Raw genomic sequence first — 25,918 nt, forward strand, 5'->3', positions numbered from 1 at the left:
GCTGTGGCTCGCCATGATACCCACAGGCCATTCGGGGGCCGGGAGCGTGAGATAAGAAGGGGCGGGCACCAGTGTTCCCTCTAAGCTGAGTTAGAGTGAGCTAGCTCAGATTTTTATCCTCCAGCTCACTTATTTTTGTCTCAGCTCAGGAAGGATGGCTCCAGAGCAAACTAATTAATGCAGGAGCCAAATGGCTTCCTCACAACTTTAATGGCAGTAGCTCACACAGTAGAATTTTTGCTCATGAGACTCCACAGCTTAGAGGGAACATTGGAGGGCACCAAGAAGCCAGCTCCTCATGTAAAAGAAGAGGAGGAGATTGGATTTATGCCCTGCCCTTCATTACCCAAAGGAGTCTCAGAGCGGCTCACAATCCCCTTTCCCGTCCCCACAACAGACAACCTGTGAGGTAGGTGGGGCTGAGAGAACTCTCTTGAGAACTGCCCTTGAGAGAACAGCTCTGAAAGAACGTATGACTCACCCAAGGTCACACCAGCAGCTGCATGTGAAGGAGTGGGGAATCAAACCCGGTCCTCCCAGATTAGAGCCTGCCCTCCTACCCACTACACCAAACTGGCCCTCAAAGAAAAAGAAAATGTGCACGACGGGGTCTCGGGGGCAGGCCAGAGGAGATTCTATATCTGCGACGACCTCTAAGCAAACCTGTCACCACGTGAAGAGAGTTCCAGGCAGGTGGCTGCCTTGGTTTGCAGTCGAAGAGCAAGTTTCGAGTCCAGCCATACCTTAGAGAAACGCTCTCAGCCTAACCTACTTTGCAGGGTTGGTGTGAGGAGAAAATGGAGGAGAGGAGAGCAATGTAAGCCACTCTGGCTCCCCGCTGGGGAGGAAAGCCGGGTACAAACGAATTCAATAAAGACCAGCAAGATTTCCAAGGCAGAAGCTTTTAAGAGTCAAAGCTCCCTACCTCCGAGGTGACGAAGGGAGCTTCTGGAAGCTGATAGCCCTGGAAATCATGTTGGTCTTCAAGGTGCTGCTGGCCTCAAAACTTGCTCTCCACGTGAAGAAAACGAGCGACGCAACGGCGGGAGTTTCACAAACAAACCACACGGCTTGCGGATGCAGCAGAGTGCCAGCAAGGCTGGAACACGACAGAAGCTGTGATGTTAATCGCAGCTTAACCAAAACCTCTGTGCCTGCATTCGTAACTCTCCTGCTGGGGTTGGCCCCATAGCCGGGCAGGTGCCGTATAAGCTGGGCACTCCCACAAGAAGCGAGATCACAAAAGGGGAAGCAAGGCGATGCGCTGCTTCCCCCGTGTGGCTGGAATAACAGAGTTCCTCTGCAGGGGGGGGGGGGGAGAGTTTGAACTTACAAACAGGGGCAATGTCCTGAGTACCTAAGAAGAGGAAGTACCTAGGAAGAGGACCTAGGAAGAGGACCTGGGAGAACTGGTCTGGGAAGGGAATCCCAATGAATTCCAAAAAAGCCCTGGCTGAGGGCTTCTTCGACCCACGCTCCCCCCCCCCAAAAAAAACCCACTCCCCCATTTTCACCAGGGAAGGGAAAGAAAAGGCTGGACTCTTGAGGCAGGGAGGCCTCTGTTAGCATCCTAATGGCTTTACAGCCACCAGACTCTGCAGCCTGGAATCCAGAAGGCACTGAGGAAGCGGGGAGAGCAAGAGAGGTGCGATGCTCCCTCTAAGCTGTGGAGCCTTCGTGAGCAAAATTTCTACTTTGTGAGCTACCGGCATTAAAGCTGTAAACGAGCGATTTGGCTGCTGCAGAGTCTGCTCTGGAGCCCTCCTTCCTGAGCTAAGGCAAAAATGTGTGAGCTGGAGGCTAAAAAACTGAGCTAGCTCACACTGACTCGGCTTAGAGGGAACACTGGTTGCCAGGTCCTCCCTGGCCATCTGCAGGGGGTGCCAAAATTCAGGTTGGGAATCCAGATCCACCCTCCCCACTCCCACCTGTCCCTGAATTTTGTATTTTTTTCAATGTAGGTGCGTGCACGGATATAGCCCTTAATATATGAGGGGGTTCTCCCCATCCACCCATTTTTTTAAAGAAAGAACATTCCCCACCCCCCTGCAAATCTGTGGGCTCCCCTGGGTTAGCAGAACTCTGCGTTGTAGCTGGCCCTGGGACTGGTCCTTGGCTGCCCACCATGAGAATGTTAAGACAGTGTGTTGCCAGCTCTGAGTTGGGAGATACCTGGAGATTTGGGGGGGTTGGATGCTGGGGAGGGACCTCAGCAGGGTATAATGCCATAGAGTCCACCTGTCAGCTATGCTGCCATTGCGGAAGGGGGGGGGAAGGATGAGGCTGTTCCTGACCGTCTTAATTTGCTGGAATGTTATCCTTCACTTCTCTCTCAGTGCCTTATCATGTAGCCTGCTCTACTGACCTTGGCGTTTTCGCAGACTTGGTATGGGCACCCGTTATTTTCGGCGCGCTTGCCTTTCTTTGCTGATTGGCCTGGATCCATCAGGAGGGCCCCTTTTGAACTCTGTACGTCTGCCACCTCTCCCGCCTTAAGATCAGTTCTGACCACTCTGTCTCAGTGTCCCACAGCGATCGATTCTCCACACTTTCTTTCCAAAGAGTAAAGAGAGTCTACTCTTTGGAAAGGAAGGGCGGAGAACTGATTGCCGTGGGACTCTGACACCACTCTCCAAAGCAACCGTTTTCTCCAGGGAAACTGATCTCGGCCACCTGGAGATCAACTGTAATAATCTGCAGAACAATAACCTTATGTATCATAGAAGATCTTTCTGTTGAAATGTTAAGTTTTACAATAATTTTGACTTGGTTTTCAAGTTTTAATGAGACGCACTTTTATGTTCATGTATCTTTGAGCTGCGGTGGCTCAAGTGGTTAAGACGCTGAACTGCAGGCTGTGGAAGGTCAGTAGTTCAGCAGTTCAAGACCCGAGTGTGCCGCATGATGGAGTGAGCTCCCATCTCTAGTTCCAGCTCCTGCCAACCTAGCAGTTCAAAAGCAAGACATTGCAAGTAGATAAATAGGTACCACTTTGGTGGGAAGGTAACAGCGTTCCGTGCGCCTTGGTGTTTAGTCATGCTGGCCACATGACCACAGAAACGTCTTCGGACAGCGCTGGCTCTTCGGCTTTGAAACGGAGATGAGCACCGCAACCCTAGAGTCGGACTCGACTGGCTTTCGAGCAAGGGAGCCTTTACCTTTACCTATCTTTGTTATTGGCAATAGATTGTTACTGCTTGTTTTGAAAAAATAAAAGAAATAATTACAACCCCCCCACTGTAATAACGGGAGGTCTCCCTATGCCACCTGGAAGCTGGCAACCCGAGACACAGCACTCCCCCTCCTTCCTTCCTTCCTTGAGCCAGCCAGCCACAAGCCAGATTCCAAAGACACTAAAAACCAGGTCCTCAAAGTGAAGGCAGAAGCCCCGACCAAGCTCCTAACAGCAGCCCTAAAGGAAAACCCAAAAAGATCTGGAAACGCATAGCCAAGCACTTAAAAAAACCCAAAAAACTGGCCCAGGGCAGTCCAGCCAGCCATTGTGCAAGCGCCGCGAGAGGTAGGTAAGCCCCACGACAGGCAGGATTCCCAGACTTCTGGAGGAGGTGCCGGTGCAAAGAGAGCCCTGCATGATGCCGTGGATGGTAAATGATGGGACGCGGAAAGTGGGGAGGAGTCGATAGTCTTGTGTTCTTATTGATACCATGCAGGATGTTGCGTGGGGGGGGGGATTACCTTCTCTCTCCATCTGGCCGGTCACTTGTCTAGATCCTGTGCTAGCACTGTGTCCTCCAGAGTCCCCACGAAGTCTCTCAACATGCCTCCTAGAACTCCCAACAGAAGTCTCCCTGGAAGCATGCCTCCTCCTCCCCTTCGAGAACGGCTCCCCTCTCTGAGTTAAGGGCTGCGTCCCTCCAGGGAGGGCTTCTTCTACCCACCGGCCCCCGGAAACCACGCCCCCGTTTTCACCAGGGAGGGGAAAGAAAAGGCTGGAAGCCGGAGGCAGGGAGCCCCCCCACCCCCACCCCCCGTTACTGGGTTGCCTCTATTAGCATACTAATTGGCTTCACAACCACCAAACTCTGCAACCTTGGAATTCGGAAAAAACTGAGAAAAGGGGGAGGAGCAAGAGAGTTGCCAGGTCCAGGCTGGGGAACTCCTGGAGATTTGGGGATGCAGCCAGTGTTCCCTCTAAGCTGACTTAGTGTGAGCTAGCTCACAGGTTTTTTAGCCCCCGGCCCACACGTTTTTGTCTTTGCTCAGGAAGGAGGGCTCCAGAGCAAACTGATTTATGCAGCAGCCAAATCGCCTGCTCACAACTTTAATGCTGGCAGCTCACTGAGTAGAGTTTTTGCTCTCAGGACTCCACAGCTTAGAGGGAGCACCGGATGCAGCCTGGGGAGGACAGGGACCTCCAGTGGGGTCCAGTGCCACAGAGCCCACCCTCCAAAGCATCCATTTCCTCCAGGGGAACTGATCTCTGTGGTCTGGAGATGACCTGCAATTCCAGGGGATCCCCAGGTCCCACCTGGAGGCTGGCATCTCTGAGAGCTGGCTACAGACTACCTGTCTGAGCACTCAAGAGTGTAAATCCCGGTGTTCACAGAGCAAAGCAGCAAATTCTTACGCAGATACTCATGTGAAGCGTTATTTCATCACAAAGCAAAACAGAAGTCTAGCCATTGAAGACCGACAACACTTATTTCAGTGCAAGAGTCAAGAGCTCACTTCTTCGCATGTATAACAATGCACATCTGTGAATTTGCACGGGAGTGTATAACGCTCGGAAGAAACAAAACTCCGATCCATGCAAGCTCCTGCCTGAAATAAATGTTGTTGGCTTTTGAGGTGCCCCCGGACTTCTGTTTCACCTGACCAACCACTGACATGGCTTCCCCTCTGCAATTTCATCACAAGACCCCATCAGTGGCTATTAGTTGTGATGAATAAATGGAATCAGAGGCACGCTGCCTCCGAATGATCAGGGTGGAGGAGTAACAACAAGGGTTTGGGATTTCTAAGGGCCCGGCGCAGGGAGCTACAGGGATGCAAGGAGTTGACTACTGTGAGCAACAGGACGGAGCGGTAGGCGGCTGCCCCGTCCCAATCTGGCCAGGAGGAGCTCTTTCCATGGCTTGCATGCTAGCATTATCATTCGAACACAGACAGGGGGGCACATAGTACCCCCATATACCCCCCCCCCAGACATGAGAACCAGCCAATAAAGTTAGATTCAAACTCCATCTAGCTAGCATTTGTCAAGACAGGAATCTTCTAGTCTGTTCCCTAGCATGGTGGCCGTGGGTGTCACAGCACCCACCAACAGCCTGTCTTCCAGAGGACAGGAACTTTCTAGTCTGTTTCGGCTGAACCTTCAGAGATGTTTGATGTTAACTCCACTATTCTACACACTTCTCTGATTTACTGCAGGTGCCGGTCACCCCACAGGCTAGCAGATATTCCTCAAGGTCATCCAGCCAGGCCTGTTAATTAGGCTCACTTAGTTCATCTGGGACAGGAGGGAGGAATTTGCTTTCACCTGGAAGATCCCGTGGATACTGCCCAGTGATTGGCTGAGGAGGTCAGGGGGTTAAGGCCTGCAGTTTTCTATAAAAATGGTTAGTGAGAAGAAGTGCTGTTCCATCTTCTTGCCTTTACACCCTTTCCTCACTGTGCTACCAAGAAGATATCTGTATTATGCTCAAAGGCTCTGCTTCCAGAATCAGCTGGGGGGGGGGGGTCAGGATTCCAGTAAGAGGTAGCTAGATCGCTTTCTTGTTTTCTCCCTCATTTTTACTACCACTGAACTATGTGCCTTGTTTTTTTAAACCTTTTTCTTGAATTTCTTCAATAAAGCCTGCTTTTGTTTTATTGTATGTGAGTTACTCGGGGAGTTTCTGAGACCAAGCCCAGGTGTGGCTTGGTTATGTTACCACACCAAGGCAGGGTCAGTCTTGACCAGTGTCCCCTCTAAGCTGAGTGTGAGCTAGCTCACAGTGTTTTAGCCTCTGGCTCACACATTTTTGTCTCAGCTCAGGAAGGGCGGCTCCAGAGCAAACGAAGGTATGCAGGAGCCAAACGGCTCGCTCACAACGCCAGTAGCTCACAAAGCGGAATTTTTGCTCACAAGACTCCACAGCTTAGAGGGAGCATTGGTCTTGACAGCAGTGTTCCCTCTAAGCTGAGTTAGGGTGAGCTGGCTCACAGTTTTTCAGCCTCCGGCTCACAGCTTTTTGCCTTATCTCAGGAACGATGGCTCCAGAGCAAACTAATTTCTGCAGCAGCCAAATCACCGGCTCACCACTTTAAGGCCGGTCGCTCACAAAGTAGGATTTTTGCTCACAGGACTCCGCAGCTTAGAGGGAATCTTGCTTGACAGTATCTTAGATATTATGATAGATCCAGGTGGGTAGCTGTGTTGGTTGGAAGCTGCAGAACAAAGTTAGAGTCCGGTGGCACTTTTAAGACCATTGAAGGAATAATAAGCTTTTGTGTGCAAGCAATACACTGCTGTATCAGAAGAAGTGTGCTTGCACACAAAAGCTTGTACCTTTGTTGGTCTTGAAGGAGCCATGAGACTCTTTTAACTTTGTTTAGATATTACAATTTCTGGTTTCTACCCTATAGTTCAGGGGTCCCCAACGTAGTGCCCCTGGGGGGGTCATGGCACCCACCAAAGTGTTTTAAAGAAGTGGGCAGGGCCAGGTAGTTTTCCTGAGCAAGGCTTCTGATTGGCTGTGCAGATATTTTAAAAGGTTGCTTTGGGAGCAGCTGCAACCACAGGACAAGGAACTGCACTGTGTTACTGAAGTTAAGCTGTGGCCACCATTTTGTGGCTGGCTCCGCTTCCTGCGGCAGCCGTTTTGTTCTTGCGCCCACCCAGCCCTGTCAGAATTCCAAATGTGCCTGCAGGCTCAAAAAAGGTTGGGGACCCCCTGCGGTAGCTGATCTTGACTTTCACAACTCCCCCCCCCCCAACAAAAAACTCTGGTTAATAAAATGGTACCTTTCATTGACCATCTTTCATTTGTCAGGACAAAACTCTTTACCGGACAGGAAGGCGAAGCTCGCAGCCTCTACTAAGGATCAAGTGTTATACTCTCCTGACACTGTGTTCATCCAGCTGAGACCGAGCAACAGAACTCAAGATGCGGGTCTGAGAACAAAAGCAGCCTTGGACTCTCTCTATTTTTTTTGCATTTTTCATATGTGTGAGTGTGTGTGCACCTGCAAGTCATGGCGACTTCTGGTGACTGACCCCTACTGGGGGCCTGGAAGCTATTCAGACAAGAAGAAGAAGAGATTGGATTTATACCCCACCCTTCACTACCCAAGGGAGTCTCAGAGCGGCTTATTACCTCCTTTCCCTTCCCCTCCCCTCTCTGACAGAAACTACTCTTTTTCAAGAACAGCTCGTCAGAACCAGGGCTCTTTTTATAGAAAAAGCCCAGCAGGAACTCATTAGCATAATAGGCCACACCCAACAGCAGGAACTCATTAGCATATTGGGCCACACCCCTGACAGCACAGCTCATTAGCACATTAGGCCGCACCCCCATGTTACCAGAAGTGTGGTTATCCAGCCACAACCACCTTTTGCTTGTTTTATTCTGTTTACCTTGTTTGTTGTCAAAACCCAGGGCTTTTTTGTAGCAGGAACTCCTTTGCATGTTAGGCCACACACCCCTAATGTAGCCAATCCTCATGAGTTTCTGCTGTTGGGTGTGGCCTATTATGCTAATGAGTTCCGGCTGGGCGTGGCCAACTCGGGAGCCAGCCGGAACTCCGTTCCTGTGCGTTCCTGCCCAAAAATAGCCCTGGCCAGAACTATGGCTTGCCCAAGGTCATCCAGCAGGTGCAAACGGAGGAGTGGGAAATCAAACCCGGTTCTCCCAGATCAGAGTCCGCGCACTTAACCCCTACACCAAACAAGTGGCTGACTAAGCCTGTTCCTACCTCCTGGGTCTGGTATTCCAAGCAGGTCTCCCATCTAAGTACTAACCAGAGTTGACCCTGCTCAGTGTCTGAGATATGATGAGACCAGGCTGTCCTGGGCTATCCAGGTCAGAGCCACAGCCTCAAGCTCTTGATGATGGAAGCCGCCAAACGTTGGACGCCATGTCTGCACCCATCCTAATGACGTGGCCTCACCTTCCTACAGGATAGAAACCCTCCCTGGCTATTGGGGTTCGGTTGCAGAGACTGCAGCTTGCCTTTCGGGGTGCTAGAAGGCATGCAGATTCTTGCTGGGCTGCCAAAAGGCAGCAGCGGCAATACGGAGGGTGTGGATTTTTCCACGGCTTTCTGCAGCAAAAGAAATGCCGTTTGTGTTTGGGGCGGGTTGCATCCTGAGCCATCCGATCGGACCATTTCCAGAGAGGCCAGATGTTAAAAAAAATGTAAAAAGGGAAGGAAGGAAAGTGGGATGCAGAAAGGAAGAGGAGGCGGGCGGCAGAGGAAGGAGACATCCCCCCCCCACTCTCCGCGGCATCCGAGCAAGTGAGCTACCTTTGGTGTGCGTTTTCCTCCCTTCCTTAACTGAGCTGCGTTTTTTAGAGGCTCTATGGGAGCTGGCGGGCTGAGGTGCTGGGGAGAGGTGCACAGGAAGTCCGGGGACTGACATCAGAAAGGCCATCATGCCTACAGGGGACATGAGATAGTCATGCGGAGGGTGGGGGGAAAGGGTGGGGGAAAAGAAATTTGCATCATAACAGTTTTTGCAAGGCAAAAAAAAAATAAAACCATCAATCCTTGACTCAAAAAAGAAGTTGATTAGAGGACCGTACTGGGGTCGGGGGAGGGAAAGCAGACACAAACGGGACCCCCCCCCCGGGAGGGCTGGACTTTAGAAGGCAGGAGGTTAGGAGAGAAACAATATGTGATGGCTTCATTGCCGAGTTCACTCGATCTCTCCGTTGAGGAATCCTGATCAAGTCATCTGCCTAGAAATCCCCCAACACATTTATTTTATTTATTTATTTATACTTTCAGTTTCTATACCGCTCAATCCCGGAGGCGGTTTACAAGCATTTTACATTCCTAACTAGGGCCACATACAATGTATATATAGGGAGGTGAGTGCCTATCAGGCACCCTGCCGGCGTGTTTGTTCTTTTTCCTTCTGCTGCTTCCTTACGGTGGAATCTTGTCTCTGCGGCTCCTTCTGGGGAGGCTCCCACAGTCTGCGACTGTGCGACGACTTTCCCACATGCCACAGAACGGGACCCAACACTTTCTGCAGAGATTCTAGGATATGTTCTGGTAAGAACACAGCTTGTTCTATGGGTTTTTTTTGGGGGGGGGGGGGAGTTAGGTAAGCATCAGCCAGCAATGGCCACCTAGTTTCTGCTTTCCTGCAAGGGTATCTATGTACTGTAATTGCATTCCGTTTTCAGCTAAAAGTTGGAAGTAGATCACGGGACTCCAAAAGGGAGTTATGTTTTGATCCCAAACGTGCCTCTGAGTGGGATCCTCTCTGATCTTGAGTTTGGTCCAGGTGGCGATGAAGAGGCGTCGGGCTAGTTTCCTGCTCTGCCTCCAATGATAACAGGAAGCTGGGTGGGACGGGGGGGGGGGGCTCTCTCTGCGGGCTCTCTCCCCAGCAGCTGGGCCTGACCATTGGTGGAAGGGTGTCTGGTTGCTGGCCATGCATTTCCCACAGTAAGTCGAGTCCCTTCTGAATACCTTGGAGATTGTGTGCTTGCTGCACTTCTGGGGAGTGCAGGATTTGAATACTAGGTACACGGTTCAACTTTCTTCCTTTCTTTTCTTTTCTTTTTTGCAGCGGCAAGTTTCTACTCCCTATGGACAATGCCTGCTGAAATCCTGTAAGTCAGAGGGGGGTACCAAAGAACTCTGGGACTTGCAGGGTCGGGACAGAGGCCCGTAGCCAGGATTCTGTGCCTTGTGGGGCAAAAAATTTTTCTGGCCATTATTTTTATGTCAGCTCTAATCTGCCCCCAAACCTGACAGCCTGTGGTCACCCCTCTCCCTCCCCTCCTGCAAGATTTAAAGGACCCTTCGGCTGATCGGTGGGGAGCACGTGGCCCACCAATCAGCTGGAGGGCCCTTTAAATCTTGCAGGAGGGAGAGGGGCCCATGCCATCCCCTGCTTCTTCTCAAAATGCATTTAAAGGATCCCTTTAAATGCTTTTGAGAAGAAGCAGGGGGTGTGCATGCAGCCCCCGATTCTTCTCAAAAAAATAGCCCACTGTAACTATGGGCCAGGGTCAGGCTTCAATGCCATGAACAGCTGCCAACAACATCCAGAAGGGTACAAAATAAAAGGTTATGCTAATGTGCCTGGCAGGCCAGAGTGGTCGGCTGTTCCTGGTGGCAAATTTTAAGATTCTCTTTTAAAGCAGGAGTGTTACGGGTGCTACCAGCTTGGTTGTTGTAAGTTATATTGTTTTTACTTTAGTGCTGTGCTGGAAGGCCAGGCTAGATTTTCTCAGTGGTGGCGGCTGGTGACCAGGGTACTCTCCAGGGAACCCTTGCTGTTCGGGAGCTTCTCAGCAAGGAAAGGCACTGTTTTCACCTTCCTGCCATAGGTAAGGGAGTATACTGAAAGGCAGGGCTTTTTTCGTCGAAAAAGCCCAGCAGGAACTCATTAGCATAATAGGCCACACCCAACAGCAGAAACTCATTAGCATATTAGGCCACACACCCTGACAGAGCAGCTCATTAGCATATTAGGCCAGAAGTGTGGTCATCCAGCCACATCCACCTTTTGCTTCTTATGCTGTTTACCTTGTTTGTTGTCAAAACCCAGGGCTTTTTTTGTAGCAGGAACCCTTTGCATGTTAGGCCACACACCCCTAATGTAGCCAATCCTAATGAGTTTCTGCTGTTGGGTGTGGCCTATTATGCTAATGAGCTCCTGCTGGGCATGGCCAACTCGGGAGCCAGCCGGAACTCCGTTCCTGTGCGTTCCTGCCCAAAAAGAGCCCTGCGAAAGGTATGATAACCATCTCCAAATAGAGGATGGTGTGGAGTTGTTTTCTGTTGCCCCAGAAGGTCGGATCAGAGCCAACGAGTTGAAATTAAATCAGAAGAGTTTTTAGCTAGACATTAGGAAGAAGTTCCTGACAGTTAGAGCGGCTCCTCAGTGGAACAGGCTTCCTCGGGAGGTGGTGGGCTCTCCTTCTTTGGAGGGTTTTAAGCACAGGCTACGTGGCCATCTGACAGCAATGCTGATTCTCTGAACTTGGGACAGATCATGAGAAGGAGGGCAGGAAGGGATGCCTCAGTGCTTAGTTGCCGTGGCCCTTTCTTACACGCCCAGGGAAATGCTGATCGCCACTTTGGGGTCAGGAAGCAGTTTTTCTCCAGGCCAGTTTGCCCGGGGATCCTTTTTTTGGCCATCTTCTGTGCTTACAGCAAGGGCCACTGGGGGTGTGGGGGGAGGTATTTGTGAATTTCCTGCACTGTGCAGGGGATTGGACTCGATGACCCTGAAGATCCCTTCCCAGCTCTATGATTCTGTGATAACACCGCCCCGGCAATGCTGCAGTTAAGAAGCCGAATTGCGTTACAGGGGCTGGTGGCCTCAAGCCTTGGTAGAGGGGAGGCCTCCAATGACATTAGTGGAAAAGTACCCGGGAGGCACCTGTCTGGATGCAGAAGAAGAAGAGCTTGGATTTATACCCCGCCCTTCACTACCCAAGGGAGTCTCAGAGCGGCTTACAATCTCCTTCCCCTTCCCCTCCCCACAACAGACACCCTCTGAGGTAGGTGGGGCTGAGTGACAGAAACTGCTCTTTTTCAAGAACAGCTCTTGTCAGAACTATGGCTTGCCCATGGTCATCCAGCCAGGTTCAAGTGGAGGAGTAGGGAATCAAACCCGGTTCTCCCAGATTAGAGTCCGCACACTTAACCACTACACCAAACTGGCTCTGCATATCCGAAAGCTGAGTTTGCAGCCAGTGCAGCTGCAAGAAGTGTGTGTGAGCAGGGGAGAGAGAGGAAAGGAAAGAAAAGGGGAATGAAATGTTAAAGGGGGGGGGAGAGACAAACAGGAAAGACTGTTAATGGGAGCTGGGGGGGGGGAGTGTTGGAGGAAAAAGAAAGCAGAGAAGGACACGGTAGGTAGGTTAGGATTATACAGTCGGCCAGATGATTCCAGGCCAAATATTGCTAATGGACTGCATTTCACTGTCATCTGACATTCCACGACCAGACTGCCAGCGTGGTGCAGTGGTTAATGTACTGGGCTAGCCATTTCAGAGACCCAGGTTCGAACCCCCCTCTCTGCCAGGAAGCCTTCTGGGAGGAGGGACCTAAGCCTACGCACACTAGGACTAAACCTACTTCATGGGTGGGGGACAACCACGGTCGCTGCTCCGAGTTCTGTGGAGGAAAGGGCCAGGCAAACCATACTAAACCAAATAAACAGATGAAACCCCATCATGCCATGGTGTAGGCAGCAGCTTCCCTTTAAAAAATTTTATTCTGAAATCATTTGTTTGCAAGGGCATGAGCGGGGCCTGCTCAGTGCTGGCTCCTGCAACCGACGCAGACAGCCGCCTCCAGTGGGCCACTGACTGGGGGGTGCCTCCAGCCGGAAAGAACTGGCCCGGTGCCTGTTTGCTGCCTCTGCGTGGTACTCTGGGATAAAAGTCAAAGAGAGTAACTGCTTACGCTGACGGAAAGCTTTTAATTAAATGTTCTAATAGAGTTTCATCACCACTGTTACCTTGTTTCTGCTCCGCTCTCCTGGCGCGATTACTAGAAACATAACGTATCTTTTTGCTCTTCTAATAAAAATCCATGTTTTAAAACTACTGGATCAATAGGTCTATTTAATACATTTCACAAGAGACATGGCCATGCCTAAGGTGGAACAGTGATTTTACAGGGCAGCAGCATCGAAGCTGGATATGCCAGCTGCAAATTGGATTCAAAGGTCTTGGAAAGCCACGGCCAATCAAAGCACAGAGTTCTGTGCAAGAGGGAGCAGTATTATAACGCAGCTTTAGATGCATAACAATGAAAGAAACGCATCTATGATGGCAAGAGGGCCACTGGAAATACAGGGGCAAAAGAGCAGTAGAATTCAGGATCCAGGGGAATGTGGCAGTCATTGCCTTTGTCCCAAGAGGGCATGAGCATGGGGGCCAAGTAGTAACTTCTTGCAGGCCAGACCTCAGCCTAGCGGAGGACAGTAGCCAAGCACCAATATAAGCCATTGGGGGGGGGGAGAAGGGGAATAAAAATAATCATATGGCAGTTGTGTGTGCAGTATAGCCAGAAGATCCTAAAACTGTCTGGCAGTCAGACGTTCTAGCTTTTAGTGTTGTGCACCACTAGGTGGTGAGCTGGACTTGTTTTTTTTAAGGCAAGAGATGTTTTAGAGGTGGCTTTGCCATTGCCTGCCTCTGCGTCATGCCTCTGGTAGTCCTTGGAGGTCTCCCATCCAAGTACTAGCCTGGGCCGACCCTGCTTAGCTTCCGAGGTCTGACGAGATCAGGCTATCCTGAGCTATCCAGGTCAGGGTGGGGGGAAGGGGAGACAAGAAGGAACTGTAGATGCTACATTACCTGCCAGAGCTTGGCTCAATTTGCTGGGCCTCATCACGTTCACAGGTAGTTTTGGCACACTGAACAAGACACACACAAAAATGTGTTAGGTTTTGAAACACATAGTTAAAGCATCAGCAGAGAACCCGATAGATAACCAATGAAACAAGCATACATTTCCTTCTGGTTCTGCACGCCAGGAGGTGGAGCAAAAGACTGTGTAGGGCAACAAAACCCCACCTCCCTGATCCCTGTTAAAGTTATTTCGGAATGTCTCTAGCTGAGACTTGAGCAGCCACCCACTTTCAAGCATGCGTCGCTGCCATGAGGACTAGAAACTGTTAAGAGCGACCGAGATGGATTTTCAGGAAACAGGACTTCAGGGCCCCGTACCGCAGTCTGCATCCCAGTCTTTGGCCTAATTGGCAGGAACAAATGCCAGTCAAACCCAATTTTCCTGTTTCAGACCTGGCTGGTGCACAAAACCTACTCTTTACAGAGAGAAACGGAGCCACTGTCCACAGCTCTGCAGGGGTTCTGCAGTGCAGACCAACGTTCTGTGCGCTGTTAGGGCAGAAATGCCAAATTTAAAAGGCTTTCCGTTTCAATAACCGTAGACCCAGCGAGGAAAGAAATCAGGTCAGCCTGCACGGGCGAACCATCTCAAGCTTTCTAGCTTGGGGCGAGAGACACGGGAGAGAGCCGAGATCAAAGCACGGCACGGCTCGGGAACCAAGGTAGCAACATTGGAGTGCTTCTAATTATGAACATCAGAATCATCTCTGCTTGGAGGCAGAATTCTGTGAGTGTTAAGAAGAAGAAGAAGAGATTGGATTTATACCCCGCCCTTCACTTGGAGTCTCAGAGCGGCTTACAAACTCCTTTCCCTTCCCCTCCCCACAACAGACACCCTGTGAGGTGGGTGGGGCTGAGAGAACTCTGACACAAACTGCTCTTTTTCAAGGACAGGAGTGCCAGAGCTTGTGACTGACCCAAGGTCACACCAGCAGGTGCAAGTGGAGGAGTGGGGAATCAAACCCGGTTCTCCCAGATTAGAGTCCACACACTTAACCACTACACCAAACTGGCTAAGTATGCAAGCCCATGCAGAAGTAATTAACAGACTTCTGATCACACGCTTCTGTTAGGCACAAAGAAGGAAACTGTCCAGGGCTGTCTCTCGGCCCTGAAACGGTCTCAACTGTGGCTTAAGTTTTTACCGTCTCTTTTCCCAAACACTAGAATCACCTTCAAAGCATGCTCACCTATTAGAAAAACCCTGAAGAGGGGGACAGACTGTTAAACAAGACTTGATGAAGGACCCACCAATGCATCATAGTCAGGGGGTTTTTTGTAGAAAAAGCCCAGCAGGCACTCATTAGCATAATAGGCCACACCCAATGACAGAAACTCATTAGCATATTAGGCCACACCCCATGCCTTCCCTTGGTTTGCCCGGGAAGGGAAGGGAAGGGAAGGCAGTTTAAACGGCCTTCCCTTGGCCTGCCTGGGTGCCACGCGGCTGCGGGGAGCCCGGGAATGCCGGCCCTTGGACAGGCTGGGGAAGGCCCGGGGAGGCATTTAAATGCCTCCCTGATCCTTCCAGGGGCCCCCCTGGCCCACCTGCCTCGGAGTTGCTGGCGGGTTGCTCTCCAGGCCTTCCCTCTGTAGCCACGCATGTAGAGATTTTGGCTGTAGTGGGCGTGGCCAACTCTGAAGCCAGCCGGAACTCCGTTCCTGTGCGTTCCTGCCCAAAAATAGCCCTGATCATCGTACTTCTAGAGTTTAAAGGTTTTTGCATGTCATAGTAAGGTAGCTATTATCACTGTACTGCGGATACAGGGCTAAGAGACAGTGGCTCGTTTGAAGTGGAGATGAGATCTGAACCGGCAACCTCTCCACTCATTCCTCAGCCAACAGACAGAGCATCATCGCTTAACACCAGAGACTTGTATGGGGGTGACCATTTGGGCAAACCTAGTTATTTCTCAGGCCTGGTGTTTTCTCTCTCTCTCTCTCTCTCACTCTCGTGGTTGTCATTCAAGTCCTTGCACCTGAATGAAGCCAATCCAATGAGGGAGAGCTGTGCGTGAGGTCATAATATCCTCCCTGCACAGGCCAAACCACCCTGATGCCACAAAACTCTTAAAGCCCCATCTATTTAAACACCCATCGCTACACCTACGAAGCTACCTCATTATCTAGTTCGCCTGTGCATCCGTCTAGCTTCGCAGCACTGCTATCCTGACTGCTGGCTGCTCTTCAAGGCCAACTGGAAATGCCCGGGACTGACATTAGGACCCTTGTGTCTGCGAAGCAGATGCTCTGCCTACCACACAAAACCAGAAAGCTGGTGCGCTGCAGAACAGGGACCTTGGATCACAGCCAGTTACTTTGGCATTCAGATTCCCTGGGGCACTAGGGAGGGCTGGCTCACTGCTTGAGCTAGGAAGTCCCGGATTCAAATCATGTCTCAGCTACACAACCAGGTGGCCTTAGCCAGGCCCCTCTTCTTTTGGCCTGAGCTCATCGTCCCCACCCACATCTGAAATATGGGACTGACGCTCCTGACTGACCCAACCGGGCTGCTGCAAGGATCAAAATGTAAAGAAGAAACCCTGGCGGGATAAGAACAAAAGCCCCACTGTCTAGTCCTGCCGTACCCAGCATGGCACCCATGGCTGCCACGACGCCTTTCCTGGCGCCAGCCAAGCGTTTTAACACAGTGGGTGGGGCCGGGTGGAGCTTTCGCCCAGCTGGGCTTCTGACAGGGCCCTGGAAATCTGAGTGGCTGTGCCAGTTTCTTAAGGATTCAGGTGGTCTGCCCGGTGGGTCTGAAGCAGCAGAACAAAGTTTGAGTCCGATGGTGCCTTGAAGACCGACAAAGTTTTACTCATTTATCTCATTGGATTTCTATCCCGCCCTCCCCTGCGCAGGGCAGGTTACAACCAATGCTCCCTGTAAGCTGTGGAGTCTTGTGAGTAAACATTCAACTTTGTGAGCTACCAGCTTAAAGTTGTGAGCGAGCGATCTGGCGGCTGCATAAATCAGTTTGCTCTGGAGCCCGTCCTTCCTGAGCGAAGACAAAAAATGTCTGAGGCAGAGGCTAAAAAACCGTGAGCTAGCTCACACTCACTCAGCTTAGAGGGAACACTGGTTACAACGGACGAGGATAGAACAGTTAAAAATTAAAAACACAGTTCCACGACGTGAAAACATATTCGACAGACGACACAACTCAGAAGACGGCGATCAGGCATGGTTAACGAGCGCTCCCAAAATATACTATTTGTATGTGTGCTCGAGATGGACCAGGTACGTGGTGCTTGGGGGGGGGGTCAACAGTGGGAGGGCTTCTAATGTCCTGGCCCCACTGGTGGACCTCCTGATGGCTCCTGGTATTTCTGGCCACTGTGTGATACAGAGTGTTGGACTGGATGGGCCTTTGGCCGGATCCAACATTGGCGTCTCTAAGGGGTAAAAGCACCATCGATAGCACAACATAAATGGCACGAGGCAGGGTGGAGCAGGGGAGGCCGATGGAATCAGACACCCACCACCTCGACCAAAGGCCTGGTGGAACATCTCCGTTTTACGGGCCCTGCGGAACTGTAGTAGGTCCCGCCAGAGCCCTGATCTCCCTCGGGAGAGTGTTCCGCAAGGCCGGAGCCAGAGCCGAAAAGGCTCTGGTCGAGGCTAAGCAGATGTCTTTTGGGATGGGGACCACCAGCATATGTCGGTCTGACGAGTGCAGAGCTCTTTGGGGGACTTATTGGGAGAGACGGTCCTTTATTCAAGGTACAAGCTTTCGTGTGCATGCACACTCCTTCAGATACTTTTTCAAATACTTCTTCAAGATACTTCTGAAGAAGTGTGCCTGCACACGAAAGCTTGTACCCAGAAATAAACTTTGTTGTTCTTAAAGGTGCCACTGGAATCAAACTTCAGATTTTTAAGAAGCGGCTTCCGTGCCACAGCACAAGGATTTCCACTGCATGACTGAATGTGAGAAAATACGTTTAGCGGTATGTTCGTTTTAAAAGGCATCCTGTTAAACAGCGCTTCTGCCTGAAATGCCGAAGAGCTACTATTGGAATGATGCACGACCTCACGCCCTGACATGTTGTGGCTGGCTCCGCCTCCTGCAGCAGCCATTTCCGTGGTTGCACCCACCCCCCTGTGTCAGAATTCCGAAGGTGGCCAGAGATTCAAAAAGTCTGGGGAGCCCGGATCTAGTCGCCTTTAAAAGCATGTGATCAACATGGTCAGCCCGCAGCAATGAATTCCGTAAGCTGAACAAGAAGGACCTTTGCTTGTACAGGAACCTGCCACCAACTGGCTATACTGATGACACCCCCTGCCCCAAGCACCATTGATAAATTTCTAAAAGCTCTGTTTGTTGTTTTACAATTAACCAGGTCGACGCATGTGAAATACTTGGAATGCTCATTCTTGCCAAGTATTAGTAGCAGCATCAGATGACGACGCGCACACTTCGTACAGGTCAAGTACATGCAAAAAGATCATACCTAACTCCTTGGGACGTGACCACCGGCCCTGGGCTTGGCCCAGGAACCGCTGCTGGCTGTGGCGCTGCCCCCGTGCTGTGTGAATTCAGCCTCGGCATTGACCTTGCTCCAGACATGGTTGGCTTGTTATAAGGCAGGAAGCCCGGGAGAGAAGCCCCAAACCCAGCAGTCCTGCCGGCCGCCTGCATTCCGGCTGAAGACCCATCGCCATGGAATGCGGATATCGTGTGGTTATGGGTCCCGACCCGCTATTCAACAGGCACTGTTGGCATGAACAGGTGGGCCCTGCATGAGCAGGCCCTGTGTTCGTGGCTATGGGGTACGGTGAGTCTACACGCCTCTGGATCCTACGCTGGTAGCCGGTGGTCTTGTTTTTCTGGGTCTGAGTCACAAAATCGACGGCGTAGTTATAGCCGAAGGGCCCGAGATCCACTTGGGGGCAATGGAAGGCGAAGGCTTGCTCCAAGTAGACGCAGACGTTCATCTCGTAGGGGAACCAGCCTCCTTCATCGTTCTGCCACTCCCAGACAACGCCCTGCCCGGCCGCTGAGTCCATCTGGAAGATGTGTCGACGCACGGCCCGCATGGTCCCTGAGCAGATGGAAAAGAGGGATAGGGCACACCAGAAAAACTGAAGTGTCCAGCAAGACATGAGGCACAAATTAAGTATGGCCTAGCTTGATTTGAAAACGTAATCGAAATCAGACATTATAGGACCGATTCACATGGGGGGTGGGGGGAGTGAAAATATACAGCAGGGCTATTTTGGGGCAGGAACGCACAGGAACGGAGTTCCGGCTGGCTCCCGAGTTGGCCACGCCCAGCAGGAACTCATTAGCATAATAGGCCACACCCAACAGCAGAAACTCATTAGAATTGGCTACATTAGGAGTGTGTGGCCTAATGTGCAAAGGAATTCCTGCAACAAGAAAAGCCATGGGTTTTGACAACAGACAAGGTAAACAGAATAAGAAGCAAAAGGTGGGTGTGGCTGTGGCTGGATGACCACACTTCTGGTAACATGCGGCCTAATATGCTAACGAGCGGTGCAGTCAGGGGTGTGGTCTAATATGCTAATGGGGTTTTACTGCTGGTGTGGCCTATCATGCTAATGAGTTCCTACTGGACTTTTTCTACAAAAAAAGCCCTGATATACAGTAGTGTCTCATAAGGGCGCTCCCACACACGCGGAAGAATACACTTTCAGTGTACTTTCTGGCTGGATTCTGCAGTGCGAAAACAGCAAAATCCACTTGCAATCAATCACAAAAGTGCTTCTTTCTTTGCCATCAAGCCACAGCTGACTTATGGTCGGGGTTTTCGAGGGAAGAGACCTTCGGAGGCGGTCTGCCATGGCCTGCCTCTGCACAGCGACCCTCGACTTCCTTGGTGGTCTCCCTTCCAAACACTAGCCAGGGCCGACCCTGCTTAGCTCCCGAGATCTGATGAGATCGGGCTAGCCCGGGCCATCCAGGTCAGGGTGAAGGTACATTATCAGGCATCAATTTGTAGGACACTCCAAATGAACAGACCTGGATGTCAGTTAGTCACCCGCTCCCAGCTTAACCTACCTAAGGGCTGTGATGAGGATAAAGCAGAAGGCGAGGAGGAGGAGGAGGAGGTAGAGGAAGAGAGCTCTGAAGGAGAGCTGTGACTGGCCCAAGGTCACCCAGCTGGCTGCATGTGGAGGAGTGGGGAATCAAACCTGGTTCTCCAGATCAGAGTCCGCCACTCTGTAGCCACTACACCACAGGGGAAAACCACGTCACAGGGGCACCCCTCTTGTCGGGAAGTGGGTGATTCTCTCCGAGGCCTGTGTGATGAACCAAATGTTTCTGGGGATCTAATTTCCCGAAGAGAATGATTGGGAGGGGATCAACAACGGCTCAGCCTAGAGGCCCTGGGAGAGATCTGTACTGTCCCCTCCAGGTTGGAGAGGTTGCCCGGTCCCGATGAAAGCCGCACAGAGAACCCAGAAGACCCGAACAGCAGCCAGATCCTCGCAGCACATCCTCTGCAGCTGTGGCTGCCTTCTGCTGGGATGTTCCGAAGCCCAGGAAGAGAAGCTTCCTGTTATTCTCTGTGGCTTCCTATGAAGAAGCGTGGCTTTGTCTGCCTGGCAGCCAACAGGCAGAATGCAGGGGGCCTGTTTTTCACTCTGCGGTTAGAAGCCTCTTCAGAGTGCAAGTGCGTGTTTTAAAACACCTGGTTTTCCTTTTGACTCTCTCAGCACAGAGAACCAGCCTCGCTCCTGACTAAAAGGGCCACTGACAGAAACAGTTCTCCTTGCAACAGAAATTCCAGGGAGTTTTTATTTAGTGCCAGCGCTGAGCATGTCCCGGAGGCAGAAGGTGTCGCTTTGCTACAAGTTGGCCAACCGTTGGAGGCTGTTTCGGTGCTCTTACTCTCTAGCAACGTGTTCTGAACGTACAAACGCAACTGAAGGAGACCCAATGGGAATGCCATTATTGTTCAGGATTGCCTTACTGTTCAGAATGAGCCTTATTGTTCAGGATGAGCAGGCTGATATTAAAATCAGACGATGCTCACCACGACAAGTTGCTTGCACGTTTTGCCCCCAGATAGCCAACTTTCAGCAATCGCTGTGCGTGCAACTTTGGCTGCAAGGGGGAAAGCAGAAATGTCAGGAATGCAAAGTCAACCCTCTGGTTTTGCCACCCTCTGGAATTGCCATTAGCGAGCAGCAATGGCCGAACAGAAGGGTTATTTTGCTACTTAGCCTCTCTGTCATAGAATCATAGAATGTTAGAGTTCGAAGGGACCTTGCAGGTCATCTAGTCCAACCCCCTGCACTCTGCAGGAGCATAGCCGGAAGATAGCCCTACAACATACCCAAAAGATGGTCGTCCAGCCTCTGCTTGAAAACATCCAGCAAAGGAGCATCCACCACCTCCCGAGGCAGTCCATTCCACTGCTCAACCACTATTACAGTTAGGAGGTTTCTCCTGATATTCAGCCGGTATTGACTCCCTTGTAATTTCCACCCATTAGATCTAGTCTTGCAATCCGGAGCAAGAGAGAATAGATCTGCTCCATCTTCTACATGACAGCCCTTCAAATACTTGAAGACTGTAATCATGTCCCCTCTAAGCCTTCTCTTTCCCAGGCTAAACATTTCCACCAGGTAGGGGCCGCCACCGAAAAGACCCCGGCCCTAGTAGCAGCTAGCCTGGCCTCCCTCGGCCAGGGAGGGCCGGGGAGGGTCAACCGATTTTGAGACCCAGACCGTAGTGCTCTCTGGGGTATAGTGCTCTCTGGCGATGAATGTGACGTGTGTGCTCTGCTATTGGGGAGGGGTCCTTTCGAATTGCCTATATTAACTGGAGACTCACCAAAATCATTAGTTCTAACACAAAGATGCTTTAACCTGGAACTAGTTTACATTTCTCAGTAAACAAATCTTTTGCTAAAGAGAGTGTTGTTGAGAGTAACTCGGCCAGGGGTCTGACACCATTCTTATTACACTTAATCCTGGGGGAGGGGGTGTCACCCAATGAACTGAATGGCATCAGACTCAGGAAAGACAAAAATGAAGTCCTTCACTGAAGGGACAATTCACTCACACAACTCCCTCCCATAGCTCATTACAAATGGCCATGACTAGCCTAGACAGGTTTAGAAGGGAATCTGACAAGTCCATGCAGAAGAGGTCCATGGCTATCAGCCATAATGGCTACAGTGGAACCTCCATTTTCCAAGGCTGTATACCTTTGAATATTGGTTGCTAAGAGGCAGCAGCAGGAGAAGGCTTTGGCCTCTGTGTCCCAACTTGCTTGCTTTCTGTGGGCATCTGCTGCCACAGGGGGAGAAACAGGATGATGGGACCGGATCTTCTTTAAAATATTTGTGTGTGTGTGTGCGTGCGCACCTGGAAGTCATGGCAACCTCTGCTGACTGGCCCCTACTGGAGGATATTCAGAGAGATGGCTGAACAAAGCCTACCCCCGCCTCCCACCTCTGGTATTCCAAGGAGGTCTCCCATTCAAATACTTCCCAGGGTCGACCCTCCTCAGTTTCTGAGATCTGACAAGACCTGGGCTATCCAGATCAGGGCCCTGCAGGGATCTTCTTATGGCCTTGACACCTAAGAATATTGCAATGCAAATTAGATAGGGGCTGCCTTTGGGGGGGGGGGGAAGGGTTCAGAAACGGCAGCTGTTTCAGAATGCAGCTCAGAGATGACCAACTCGGGTAGGTCCTAAAGATCGGTGAGGTGTGGCGGTCAGCAACTAGCAAAAGGGATGCTTCTGCCCTTCCGCCGCCGCACCCCACCCAGCATAGCCATCCTTACCTGTATCCTGCCGGAATTGCGTCAGGCTCTGAATGTCAATGATGTACGGGGCCAAGGAGGCGTCTGCCTGTCCCAGGGAGATGCTGCCGTTGACGGGCCAGGTCCCCGACAGCCGCCGCCCCTTCAGCAGCAGGGCCTGGAAAGACTGCTCGATGAAGCTGCATACGCCACTCCGGTACGGCCTCCACCGGCCAAGTTCGTCCTGCCACTCCCAGACTGCCACTCCTGGATCGGGCAGGGCAGGGGGAGGGCCAGGTGGCCCAGCCGGATGACTGGGTCCGGCAGCCATTTGGACCAGTCAGGGGAGAGGGGAGAACCGAGCTTTGGAACGGTGTTAGTCAGAGTTCATCTTTCCATCTTCAGCAAGTCAGACCTTGGATTTAAAAGAAAGAAAGGGGAGGGGGAGGGAAACAGTCATGAGGTCTCACCGGGCCAGTTGTGTTCTGGTGCGGCATAGAACCCAGAAGACATTCGGTCCCTTCTCCAGACAGTTTACAATATAAGTTAGCTAAGCAGGGGGGCCAAGGACAAGCAAAAGGGACGGGAGACTCAACTAACAACGGGACGGCCCATGAAGTAAAAACAAGAGTGATGGCGGCAGGAATAAAGAGCTTTAAAAGGGGATTCGATAGATTCATGGGGGATAGGTCTGTCAACGGCTGCTAGCCATGGTGGCTGAGGGGAACCTCCACATTCAGAGGTGCTAAACCAGGAGGCAACATCAGGGGAAGGCCTTGGCCTCTTTGCCCCGTTGTTGGCCGCCCAGAGGAACTGGTTGGCCACTGTGTGAGATGGGATGCTGGACTGGATGGACCACTGGTCTGATCCAGCAGGGCTCTTCTTACGTTCTGGCCTCATTTGGAATACTGTGTACAGTTCTAATCACCGTATCTCAAAACAGCTTTGTTCTGCCACCCATGTAACAGTATGACCTGGAGCCTTCTGTGTTTACAAAGCACTGAATATACATTACCTTGGCATCCCTACAACCTCCCTGCAAGACAGGTCAGTATTATCACCCCCCCATACTGTAGACATTAGACAGAGAGAGCTGCTTGCCTCGGATGGCCCAGTGAATTTGTGGCAAAGGCGACATTTGAATCGGGAACTTCCTGAATTGTAGCTAATTCTTAGCAACTGTCCTGCTCCAGAGGACATTCCCTGTAATGATTTAAAGTTTTAAGTATGTGTTTCTTTAAATGTCTTTAAAAAAGCATTAAGATTCTAAAAAAGAAAGTAGTAATAATTATAGAGGACATATTAGAGAGTCAAATCCTAATACTGTCAGAAGAGCGTGAGAGAAAGAAGCTGACAGAAGCCTGAGTTAAAAAGGGAAAGAATTTAACTGAGACAAATGTAATAAAGATTGGACAAGGGACATTTGGAAGAGAAAGGAGGAGTTTGAGAGAGGGGAGTGACTGCAAGGACAGAGTCAGTCCTCAGTCAGTCAGAAGTCAGAAGTTATTAACTTACTGAAGAAAAGTTGTTAGACACCCTGAAACCAATGCACTTCTTGTACAAATAAAGTTTTATTTTGTTTTATGAGAACCTAGAGTTATATGAGAACCTAGAGAGTTGGACTATATGGAAGTCAGAGTGTCGAAGAATAGATTCTTTTGAACTATGGTGCTGGAGAGGACTCTTGAGAGTCCCTTGGACTGCAAGGAGATCAAATCAGTCAATCCTAAAAGAAATCAACCCTGACTGTTTCCTGGAAGGCCAGATACCGAAGCTGAAGCTCAAAGACTTTGGCCACCAAATGAGAAGGGAGCACGCACTGGAGAAGACCCTGATGCGGGGAAAGACTGAAGGTCAAAGAAGACGGGGACAGCAAAGGATGAGATGGTTAGACAGTGTCATCGATGCAACGAAGATGAAATTGAGCAAACTCCAGAGCACGACGGAAGACAGGAGGGACTGGCGTGATGTGGTCCATGGGGTCGCGAAGAGTCGGACTCGACTGTGCGACTGAACAACAACAAGAGTTATATGCTGTTACAGTACAACAGTCTCATCTTCAGGACCACGTAGTTCCACGAAGGAGCCTTAGAGCTTGGGCACAAATACTAAGGGGAAAGTTGAACAATAAGATCTGGAATTAAATTCCTGGTAGCGGCGTTACATCCCCATGGATAAAGAGAGACATAACAAGAAAGTTAAAGGCACACCATACCTAAAGTAAAGTAAAGGTTCCCTTGCTCGAAAGCCAGTCGGATCCGACTCTAGGGCTGCGGTGCTCATCTCCGTTTCAAAGCCGAAGAGCCAGCGCTGTCCAAAGACGTTTCCGTGGTCATGTGGCCGGCATGACTAAACACCAAGGCGCACGGAATGCTGCTACCTTCCCAGCGAAGTGGTACCTATTTATCTACCTGCAATGTCTTGCTTTCGAACTGCTAGGTTGGCAGGAGCTGGAACTAGAGACGGGAGCTCACTCCATCATGCGTCACCCGGGTCTCGAACTGCTGAACTACTGACCTTCCACAGCCTGCAGTTCAGCGTCTTAACCACTTGAGCCACCGCAGCTCCATACCTAACCACATGAATAAAAAGAGAGTAGTCGTGACACTCCCTCATTCTCACAGAAGGCTCAGAGGGGGCTGGGCGTTGACAGAAGCCTCCGGCTGACAGTGGAAGCCGGTGGTCACAAGGAGCCCACAGTCACCCTTTCAGAGAGGCCCTTTTCAGCCCAATTTCAATCCTGTCCTTTGCCTTCAAGCCACCACTTACCTGGCACGCTTTAGGACAAAAGAATGCCACGGCAGAGAGAAAAGAGCCAAGATGCTAGGGAAAACCCAGGGCGGGCAGCTTGCTCTGAGAGACCGCTCTCTGACAGAGGCACAAATGTGCCATATGGAGGGCTGTCGGCTACTGTGGCATCAGCATATCCCTGCACCCTTTCCCTGGAAGAGAGAGGCTAAGGAGGGCAAAGGAGTCACTAACCTGGCCCCTCTTTACTTGGGCAGAAGCCAGGGCTTGTGCAATGCAGGAAAGCACACTCCGCCCACCAGAGAGTTGAGAGGATCAGGCCTGCTCCACTTTCGTTTCGTGGCTGTCTTGCTTTCTGCCTTCCCTCGTCGGACTGCCGAGCCTGCGCCACAGACAAAGGCACAGAAGTGCCACTACAGGTCCAGGGTAAAAGAACCCCACAAGGGTGTTCCCATTCGACTGACCTGCCAGAAGTGCTGAGGACCCCTGAACCCTGGCCCTCAGGACCAACTGACTGCATCCCTCCTCTTCCAAGACTTGGGGAGACTGAACTTGTCAACATGAATAAAAATGCCATGGAACAACAAGGAGAGGGCAACGAGGGCCCTGGGAAACACAGCGGGAGAATATGCCAAGTAAACACGGAACAGGCTTTGTGGGGAGAGAGACCTCACTTCTGAAGCTCAGTGAACGAGCAAAAATACAGCCAGGCTTCAGACCAGTGCAGAAAAAGCAGCCCTTAATTGAACACGGGGCAGTTAACAATCTAGCCTTAACTGCTAAAAACAGCGCATCCAACACCTGTTCATTCAAGAGTGACTCTCAATGTGCACGACGATTGCACAGCAAACGACGGGACAGGACTCTGCCTCGAAGACCTAATTGTCCAAGAT

General features: G+C 51.0%; 1 protein-coding gene across 1 annotated transcript in view; it reads right to left on the reverse strand.

The window, feature by feature from the left end:
- Positions 1–25,278, reverse strand: part of DTX2 (deltex 2, E3 ubiquitin ligase) — a 38,181-nt gene extending 12,903 nt beyond the window's left edge. Inside the window, 5 exon segments of the mRNA XM_015408000.1 lie at positions 13,500–13,558; positions 18,008–18,212; positions 18,215–18,598; positions 22,320–22,692; positions 25,260–25,278. Coding sequence (XP_015263486.1) covers positions 13,500–13,558; positions 18,008–18,212; positions 18,215–18,598; positions 22,320–22,608 — 937 coding nt within the window. The 5' untranslated portion in view covers positions 22,609–22,692; positions 25,260–25,278.
- Between the last annotated feature and the right edge of the window lie 640 nt (positions 25,279–25,918).

Source organism: Gekko japonicus, unplaced genomic scaffold, assembly GCF_001447785.1.
Source record: "Gekko japonicus isolate JY-2015 unplaced genomic scaffold, Gekko_japonicus_V1.1 scaffold1, whole genome shotgun sequence".
In the NCBI taxonomy this organism is placed as follows: Eukaryota; Metazoa; Chordata; class Lepidosauria; order Squamata; family Gekkonidae; genus Gekko; species Gekko japonicus.